Source organism: Octodon degus, unplaced genomic scaffold, assembly GCF_000260255.1.
Source record: "Octodon degus isolate 3935 unplaced genomic scaffold, OctDeg1.0 scaffold00002, whole genome shotgun sequence".
Taxonomy (NCBI): domain Eukaryota; kingdom Metazoa; phylum Chordata; class Mammalia; order Rodentia; family Octodontidae; genus Octodon; species Octodon degus.
The window spans coordinates 24,462,462-24,472,736 of record NW_004524578.1 but is presented as its reverse complement, the minus strand read 5'-3'; the positions used below and the strand labels follow the sequence as shown (position 1 = coordinate 24,472,736).

The 10,275-nt window shown below is 39.9% G+C and overlaps 1 protein-coding gene across 1 annotated transcript in view; it reads left to right on the top strand.

Annotated features, from left to right (window-relative positions):
• Eif3j (eukaryotic translation initiation factor 3 subunit J) overlaps positions 1–10,275 on the top strand; it is a 25,795-nt gene extending 15,520 nt beyond the window's left edge. Inside the window, exons 5-9 of the mRNA XM_004623494.1 lie at positions 771–862; positions 3,479–3,593; positions 5,536–5,697; positions 9,128–9,201; positions 9,831–10,275. Coding sequence (XP_004623551.1) covers positions 771–862; positions 3,479–3,593; positions 5,536–5,697; positions 9,128–9,201; positions 9,831–9,962 — 575 coding nt within the window. The 3' untranslated portion in view covers positions 9,963–10,275. The remainder of the gene's footprint in view (positions 1–770; positions 863–3,478; positions 3,594–5,535; positions 5,698–9,127; positions 9,202–9,830) is intronic.

Genomic DNA, 10,275 nt, shown 5'->3' with positions numbered 1-10,275 from the left:
CAGGCCCTTGCACTTGCCAGGGAAGCACTTATTCCACTGAACCATCTCCCTGGCCCCATCTTTCTTTCTGTTTATTTGATATAGGGTCTGGCTGTGCAGCTCAGACTCATAGTGATCCTCTTGTCTCAGCCTCCACAACACTGGGATTACAGGCAGCACTAGTTTGTTCAGTTTTGGTGGTTGGCATGCTGTGCCTGGGGTTCCAGGGTCAGCAGGGCATGTGGTACTGGGGATTGAGACCTAATCCTTGCACTTGCCAGGCAGGTGCTTACACCACCAAGCTATCTTCCCAGCCCCAAATTTCTTTATGATGTAATTTTTTTGTATTGGGAATTGAACTCAAGACCTTTTTGCTTATCAGGCAGGTACTTGGCAGGTACTTGTGCTGCTGAGCTTGTCCTCAGCCTCTGAATCTCTAGTTCTCTAGAGTATATACCTGCTGTTTTTCTGTTTGTGTGCTGGGTATTATTAGGAGAGAACAGAGAATGTGACATTTCAGTTGGATGATCTTGGTCTTTTTTCAAGAACGTGGGGGGTCGTTTACAGAAATATTTGAATCCTAAGGTTCATATTAGAAAAAGGAAAAACCTCCGAGCTGTTCCACTCTTACTTTCCAAGACATCACCATGTGAATATGAAAGTTGGGGAAGGTTTGGTATCTTCAAATATTCATTTATCATGTCTGTCTCATCCATAAACTGGCAAGTATTCATTATAATTGGAAAGTAGTCAGTATAATTGTGAATGAAACTTTTTTTTTTTACTTTCAGAGGTAAAAATTTCAGAAAAGAAAAAAATAGCAGAGAAGATAAAAGAGAAAGAACGGCAACAGAAGAAAAGGCAAGAAGAAATTAAAAAGAGGGTAAGTACTGTTCATTTTCTAAAATATGAGTCTATGTTGAATTTTTACATCAGTAGTGGTGTAGACAACAGGGCACTGTGAAAAAATGGATACCACAAGGTAAGGAAATCCGAAAAGAGGTTGATTGTGGTTTTTACAGAAACAGAGCACAGAAGCTTTGTGTATTAGAATGTGTCATAAGTTTTCACATTCAGGAATATTCATGATTGCCCAGTGTTTATAGCAAATGATTTTTGTCCGTGGCTACAGTTCTTTCTAGTCATGATTGTCTTGATTATCCGCAGGGTACATGTGGATTGAAATGAAAGCGCTCACTTCTGTGCCATCTACTTTGTAAAAGTTTGTTTTTATTATTTGGGGTGGGATTAAGAATATTTTGTAACTTTATTTGATTTTTGAATAGAAAACACATTTACATGGTTCAGAAAATAAACTATTAAAACACATCCTTTATCCATTTATTCTGTGTCTCTCCTTGTATTCCATAATATAATACTGATTTCATGTCTCAGGATTTATGCTTGGATATAGCTGTATATTCATAAGTGATAATTATGGTCTCATGTTGCATCCATTTACCTATAAAAGTCTCCAGTTTCTCCTTTATGACTGAGTTAGTAACTCATTGTATAAAAAGGCCACATCGTTTTTATCCATTCCTTGGTTGATAGGGATTTGGGTTGTTTCCAAGATTTAGCCATTACAAATTGTGATGCTGTGAACATGGGTGCATATATATCACTGTGGTACAGTGTTTTTAATTCTTCTGAGAAGATACCTAGAAGGGGACAGCTGGATCAAATGGGACCTTTAATCCCAGTTTTTTGAGGAATTTAAACTGATTTCCATAGTACTTGCCTCAGTGTACACTCCCAACAGTGGAGAAAGGTTCCTTTTTCCCATAGCCCCCAGCATTTGTTATTGGTTTGATTTTTTTTTTTTAATGTATTTATATTTTACACAGGGTCTACAGGGTCTCACTGCACAGATCAGAATTGTAGTGATCCTTCCTGTTTTCACCCTCCCAAGTGCTGGGCTTACAGGTGCACGCCACCACACTAAGTCTTCAGTTGCCATCTCAGTGCGCCCTATGGTGGGGGCACAGCAGGTTGGGGATTGAACCCCTGACCCCTGCATCAGCCTAAGCAGGCACTTTAATCTGCTGAGCTATTTGACTGGCCCAATATTTAGATCTTTGATACATTTTGAATTTAGTTTAGTGCATGGGTCCAATTTTTAATCTGGGCCATATACAGAGCCAGGTTTTCCAGCATCATTCATTCATGCATGCCTGCATGCATGTGTGCATACATTTATTTATACCAGGGATTGAACTTGGGGCCTTATGCTTGCCAGGCAGACATTTGTGCTGCTGAGCTATATCCCCGGTCTCCCCAGCACCATTTATTAAAGAGGCTATCTTCCAGAGAATGTGTTTGGCACCTTTGTCAAAGATATGATGGCTGAGTATGTCTGGAGTTGTTTCTGCATCTTCTAATCTGTTCCATTATTCATTGGATGTTTTTTGGCTGTTTTTATCATAGTATATAGTATAATTTCACAACTTAATAGTATAATTTAAAATCGGGGATTAGGATGTGCCCCCAGACTGGTTATGTTGTAGGCATCTGAAATTTATTATTATTATTAGGCATCTGAAATCTATTACTGCTGCTCTTACTACTACTACTATTTCGTTTTACTATGTAGTTCATGCTAGCCCAGGGCACGCTGAGATGGTGATTAAGACTGGGCATGGTGGCGCACGCCTGTAATCCCAGCTTTTGGGAGGCTGAACACAGGTGGATAGCTATGAGTCCAATCTATGTAGTGAGACCCTGTAGACCCTGTACTAAAATACAAAAAAAAAAGTTGTCCTAGGATAGTCTTTATATAGCAGTATGCGAGATTGCCTTTTTTTCCCTTGCCTATAAACTTAGTTTCTTGTTTCTAAAAAAAGTGTATAGAGGTAAGTGTGGTAGCACATGCCTTTAATGCTAGCCCTTAAGAGCAGGAGAATTCCAAGTTCAAGGCCAGCCTGGGTAACTTGGTGCAGCCCTTTTTCAGAAAAACCCAAAAAAACCAGAGTTCAACATTTCCGGGGTTAAATCCCCACCACTTAAAAAAAAAAAGCCAGATATGTTGGCACATACCTTTAATCCCAGCACTCGAGAGGTTGAGGCAGGACTGCTAGGAGTTCAAGGTTATCTTGGGCTACAAAGTAAGCTCAAGCCCAGGCTGAACTGCATGGTGAGACTGTGTCTCGGAAAGACAAAAAACTCAAAAACCTCAGTCTTGTTGGGTTCACATTTCATTTCTGTTACATTACTGGGTAAATGTGCTGATTTCTATTAGTGTAGGCTGATTGTTTAACCCCTCTGCCTCTTTTTTTATCTGTAGTTAGGATAAGAATAAAATATAAACCAGGCTTTGCAACATTATTCCTATAAAGTCAGAATTGGGAGCCAAAGACAGGAGGATCATAGTTCTAGTTTCACTTGGGCAACTCACAGAGACTGTCTCAAAAAGGGATGAAGGCAGAGGTGTACCTCAGTATATGGACTGATTTCATCATAATGCCAGCCCTCTTAATGCTTCTGTTTCATTTCATTTTAGTTAGAGGAACCTGAAGAACCTAAAGCGCTAACACCAGAAGAACAATTAGCAGATAAACTGCGGCTAAAGAAATTACAGGAAGAGTCAGACCTTGAATTAGCAAAAGAAACTTTTGGTAAGATGAAGGTGCTTTTATACTAGGGGAAAGCTCTGGAACTCTTTTATTAGTTGTGAAATTAAAAAAATATCTTCTTTAGAGGAAACATTATAGTATGTCTGATTTAGGTATTAGAAAGCAGTTTTAGTCTGTATTTACTAGAGAAGATAGAATGAGGCACATGATTTTGAATAATTGGTTGGAGTATCAAAAGATTTTTAAAGGAAGTAGTCATTGGATCCAAATACTGTTGCCTAGAATATATATTTTTGGCTGGATGAAGCTGAGATGAAATCAAAGGTCTGTAGCTTTAAAATTTTAAATACTGAGCTGACTACAGCAGTAACCTATTGGTTTAAGTCTAGCTAAGATTGGGACAGTGGAATGCTGGTGCAGGTCAGGCAGCCATCCTTGGCTTCTTGTGCTTAGGGTTATTTGTTTCTGTGATCCTTTCCAGCCATGCAGTGCCCTTTCTTTCAAGGGTTATCATTAGGCCTACAGCTGTGGTTTGTGGGTAAGATAAAAGCAATGTAGTGTTCCCTGGGGAGAGTCACATGACACAGGGTAGGATAAAAGATAAGGCAGAGAGAAATAAAGCCTTTACTTCAACCAAATTTGTTGCTGTTACTTATGGTGTACATTTCAGAATACAACATTAAATAATCAAATAACTTTGAACTGACTGCTCATGGATGGCAACTCAAAACCCACTTATTGCAAAATGCCAATGAACTTAAACCCTGAGGTTATAGTTTAGAAAAAACAGCTCATACACTTGGCTTACATGCTCTCAGAGAAGGCTTTGCATGCCCATTGCAGCTCAGGAGCCACAGGTTCACTAGCAATTCATTCTACCCTTCTTCTCTAATGTGCATTAAGGACTGACTTAGTAGTGGCAGTGGATGTTCCTGTTGTTTGGCATGTCCTAAAAGTACTCGTCTAATTAGAGGGCACACTTGGCTATCACTCTGTGTCTTTACAATGTTGTGAAAGCTACCAGTATGTCTGTCAAACAGGTGAATTTATTTTTATTTTTTATTTTTTTAAATTTTATTGATTTATTTGTGTGTGTGTGTGTGTGTGTGTGTGTGTGTGTGTGTGGCCAGCTCAGCCCACCAGGGGGCGGGGCTGGCTGGCATGTTGTGCTGGGGGATTGAACCACGGTCCTTGTGCTTTGCTAAGCTTGTTCTAAGTAGGTGCTTTAGACCACTGAGCCATCTCACCAGCCCCAAACAGGTGAATTTATGTGATGTGCACAAAGCCTAGTATGGAGCACCAGTATTTATAGTCTTTGACTATAGGAGCATGCTCTCTATGCTCCTTTGGCAGCTTCTGAATCCTATGGGTGCTTTGTAAGACAACACTTACAATGAATGAAACATATGGGTTTTATTTACAAAGGAAGCCCGTTATATTGAAATAGGTATTACAACACTAAAATGACACAGAATTGTTTATCTGTTTATCTATTGTGTAGTGCTAGGCGTTAAATTAGGGCCTTACACATGCTGGGCAAACAGTCTACCCCTGAGCTATGCTTCTAGCCCAGCTGTACTTAATAAATGTATTCAGTAGGATCCAGTGTCAGGTCTACTATGTATTTTGAAGATAATGATGACTGAACAGTAGTAGAGGAAGGAGTATCCTCAACAATGTTATGTGATGTGAAGGTATGTGTGGTCTCTACTGGTAAGTCATTTCAGTGGTGCTATTGTAATCTGTCACCTGTTATTACCTACTGCCCATGATAAAAGCAAATGAAAAGGTAAATTATAGATTAGAAAAATCAATATGTGTTTTCTTAATTTACAGATTCCCTAAATTCTGTTCAAAGAGTCCATGATCCCAGGTTAAGAACTCTTGTTTTAGAATAAAGTAATAGGGTTATTTATATAGCTAATTGTTTATAAACATTAAAAAGGAAATGCTTTCTAATATATTTAGTGCTTCTCTTCTGCAGGTGTCAATAATACAGTTTATGGAATAGATGCTATGAATCCGTCTTCAAGAGATGATTTCACAGAGTTTGGAAAGTTACTAAAAGATAAAATTACACAGTATGAAAAGTCACTATATTATGCCAGTTTTTTGGAAGCCTTAGTTCGAGATGTGTGTATTTCATGTAAGTAATTCTAATCTCTGGCCCATGTGGCTAATTTACTAAGGACATCCTCAAGAGGATGGGAGGGTTTATCTTGGCTTTTATCTTTTGAAGCTGTAGTGCTGACTCAGGATTTGTGTAATTACCTTGACAATATTCTACATGTACAGTTAGTATGAGTTTTGGGTTTTTTCAGCAGGGTGGGATAGGCTACCTTCTTGTTTTAATTAATAGTGGCTTTCCAGATACACACTTGGGCTCATAGGCAAGATAGCTGATGAAACACTAGCCTATTTTTATCTAATAATCTCATGTAAGAGGCTATGCAGTATCTTTTGGGGGAAGTGACCTCTGGACTTACAGGGTTATAGAGATTGCTGAGAATTCACTATTTTATGAATGAGAAAATCCAACACAAGGTACAGGTTGCTTTGACTGTGGCATGCCCCTTAGAGTCACACATTGTTGGGTAGAGTGTATGGGCATGACAGTCTTTGTTGGTATCTAACATGGAAAGGACTGATTTTGCTGGTATATGCCGTTTCTAAGGTTGAGAAAGAATCCTATGTAATTAGTTAAAATTGGGTTATCTAGTGGGGCATGGTGGTGTATGTCTATAATCCCAGTACTTGGGAATCTAAAGCAGTAGGATCACAAGTTTGAGGCCAGTTTAGGCCTTGTAATAAGTTTAAGGCCAGCCTGAACTATAGTGAGAATCTTAAAAAGGAAGTGTTTTTTTTTTTCTAAATTTGGTCACTGAGAGCACCTGCCCATTAGCTCAGTTTTTTAAGTGACTGCTTAAACAAAGCAATCAGGATGCTGTGGTTCCATCCCAGGTCCTCAAGTCTTTTTTTTTTTTTTTTGCGGAACCGGGGATTGAACTCAGATCCTTGCGTTTGCCGGTCAAGCGCTTATCCTACTGAGCCATCTCCCCGGCCCCAGAGTTCTTTCTTTTTTTTTTTGCAGACCCGGAGTTTGAACTCAGACCTTTGCGCTTGCCAGGGAAGCGCTTATTCTACTGAGCCATCTCCCCCGGCCTCAAGTCTTAACAGACCTGCTTTGAAGGCATTCTGAGCAAGCCAAAAGAATTAAAAAATAAAAAAATAAAAGTTGGTCACTGGCATATGCAGAGGTGTTATTTTATTCTACATATACTGTTTCTGGAGGTGCTCTCTAAACCACTGAACTGGTGGTTCTTTCCAGCTTTAAAGATGGGAGGATATGTTGTCCTCTAAACAGGCCTGTCACTTGTAGTACACCAAGATAGGAGATAGTAACTGTTTTCATTCTTGCTCTTGTGCTACAAAATAGAGATGCTTGAATGTAGGGAGTTTCACCTGCAGATTTCAAGATTGTTTTTTTTTTTTTTAATTATTTATTTTTATTTATTACATTTATTTATTGTGTGTGTGTGTGTGTCCAGCTCAGCCCACCAGGGGGCGCTGCTGGCTGGCATGCGGTGCTGGGGGATCAAACTGCGGTCCCTGTGCTTTGCCAAGCTTGTTTTAAGTAGGTGCTTTAGACCACTGAGCCATCTCTCCAGCCCTTCAAGATTGTTGGGTGGTGTTGATAAGCGTCAAGTAGACATAGAAGCCTGTAGTTCCAGCACTGAGAGAGGCTGAGACAGGAAGATTGCAAGTTAAAGTGCTGCCAGGGCATCTGAGCAAGACCCTGAGAATAAACAAAGAGAGGGCTGCAGATGTAACATGGTACCTAGTAGAGTGTCCCCAGCTTTAATCCCCAGTACTGGAAAAATATTGTCACTGGAAACTGAAGTAAATACCTGTAACCACCAGCATTGGGGAGACTGAGAAGCAGGAGGGTCATGAGGCCATCTTGGACTGAGACCGTCTCCAAAACATTATTCCAGTTAATTTAGCTACTCTCCTGACTGAGCACTTAGGGTGTAGGTATGGTAAAGGAAGGAAGCCTCGTGAACATAAACTTTTTGTGGTTGAGCTATTTTGTACTGCTAAATGCAGGTCATTATACCGGGTGTGGTAACAAAGTGTTTAAAAAAACTGTGAACTAGGTGTGGTACACACCTGTAATCCTGACACTTGTGAGACTAAGGCACGAGGATTGCTGGGAGTTGAGGCTAGCCTGGGCTACATAGTGAGATCTTGCTTCAGAAAAAAATACTCGTTTTTACTTCAAACAGACTTACCTGTTGTTCTTTCATGGTTGTTCTGATTTTGGGGAAGAGCTAGAAGTAACACAGTGTCAAATCTGGTGGGTGAATAAGGTGGATGAAGACACACTAATGCTTTTACAGGCCTGTCTTTCCACTGGATGGTACTTGGGGGCAGCATTCACTATTTTTTTTTTTTTTTAATCACAGCTTGTGAAAACAAAAGACAACTTCTAGAACTGTTTAAAAAAATGGCAAGAACAATGAAGGTGTCTTTTATTGTAAATTTTTAACTGGAAATCAAACTCAGGACCTTCTGCTTGCCAAGCAGGTGCTTGTGCTGCTGAACGATATCCCTGGCCCCAATTTTTTTTAAAATTTAAAAAGTTTCTTGGCATGGGGGGGCATTGAGACAGTCTCTCATTATGAATCTTTCACTGTAATTTTTTTTTGAGACAGGGTTTTGACATGCAGTTATGGCTGACCTTAAACTCACTATGGAGTTAAGGCTGGCCTTGAACTTGTGGTGATCCTCCTGCCTGCCTCAGCCTCTTAAGTGCTGGGACTACAGGTTTGTACCACCACACCTGGCTAACATTAGTTTTTTGTTTTTGTTTTTTAATGACACTTGCCTTATGTGTGACTTGAGCCAAATCTCAAAACCCCATATATTTTGGTCAGCTTTTGTAAAGTTAAATTTTTGTTAATGAATTTACCATTTTAAGTACTGAGTTCTGATCCGTGATCCCAGTAATAAAAAGCATGATTCCATATCCCTTTAATTACAAAAAGAAATTCAGTCATTTCAAAAAGGTTTTTTTTTGTATTTTTAGGGAAAGGTCTCCAGGGTGTTCAGGGTCTCACTGCTAGACTGGATTTCCACCTGTTTACAGCCTCCCAAGAGCTGGGATTACAGGCACACGCCACCACGCCCAATCTCAATTGCCATCTCAGTGCACCCTGGGGGCAGGGCCGGTACAGCAGGCCTTGAAATTGAACCCTAGCCCCTGCGCCTGCTTGCAATACTTTAATCTGTTGAGCTATTTGGCCAGCTCTCTAAAACTCTGTGTTCGAGACAGGGTCTTGTATAATTCGGGTTGATCTTGAACTCAGGCTGGCCCCAAACTTGTGGCAGTCTTTCTGCTCAGCCTCCCCACTGCTGGGAATATAGGCAAGTATGCACCACCACACTCAGCTTCAGAATTACAGTTTATTGGTGCACAAAATGGATGTCACAAAACACTTTTGAAAGGATGCCTATTTTGCTTTAACTTTTCAAAATGTTTATATGTTTATTTTTGTGGATGTCTTTCTTTTTAGTGGAAATTGATGACTTGAAAAAGATTACCAATTCATTGACTGTGCTTTGCAGTGAAAAACAGAAGCAAGAAAAGGTAAGGGCCGACTGCATAGGGAAATGCTTATTAGGGTGTTATGAGAAGAATATTAATAGATGTATGAGAACCTATCAAGTTTAAAATCAAGCAGTTCAGCCAGGTAAGGTGGTGCACACCTGTAAGTTGCAACACTCTGGGATGCTTCAACCAGGAGGATCAAAAGACAGCTCAACTTAATTGTGTGGCCAAGACCCTTTGTCTACCAAAAATGCAAAAAGGGTCTGGGGTTTTTTCTAGTTTTTTTTTGTTTTTTTTGTTTTTTTTTTTTGTGTCAGAAGCTGAACTCAGGGTCTGGCATTTGCCAAGCAGGCACTGCATCCTTGGCCCAGGCCCTGGGTTTAGTCCCTAGTACTCCAAAGACAAACGAACATACAAAACCAAGCAGTTCACCATGCCACTGAAGTTGGAGTAGGCACATAGGTGCCATTACTCTCTTTTGTTTGTTTATAGGCATCTTGTGGTGGTGCTTTCTGAGTTAACAGAAATCACTGTAGCTTAGTTGTTCCTTAAAGAATGTAAGTTTTTCTGGGACTAGAAGCCTTGGCATCTGTATAAGGATTGCTATACCAGAGAAAATGCTAAAAGCAGATAATATTGTGTGAATTAATTCTCTCTCTTATCCTTAGCAAAGCAAAGCCAAAAAGAAGAAGAAAGGTGTGGTTCCTGGAGGGGGATTAAAGGCCACCATGAAAGACGATCTGGCAGATTATGGTGGTTATGATGGAGGATATGTACAAGACTATGAAGACTTCATGTGACATTTTATCTTCTGGTGTCTTCTTTCTGTTGTCCACAATCCCTTCAACATGTAGCACAACTTCCTTTCCTTTCAGTTCTGCCAAATGCTACAATCAAAAGTGCAGTATCTTTTGTGCTGGTTATTTAACCCCTTGACACTTAGGTGCTAATGTGCAAATGAGGGAACTTGGATCTTGCTGCCAAGGGGTTAAAATTGGAAATCTCAATTACTACTAAATCATAGTTGAAAAACAGATTTAATAATGTCACTGTTGCTATCTGATTCCAGAGCAGCATTCACTAAATTGGAAACACAAAGATTGCAACATGACA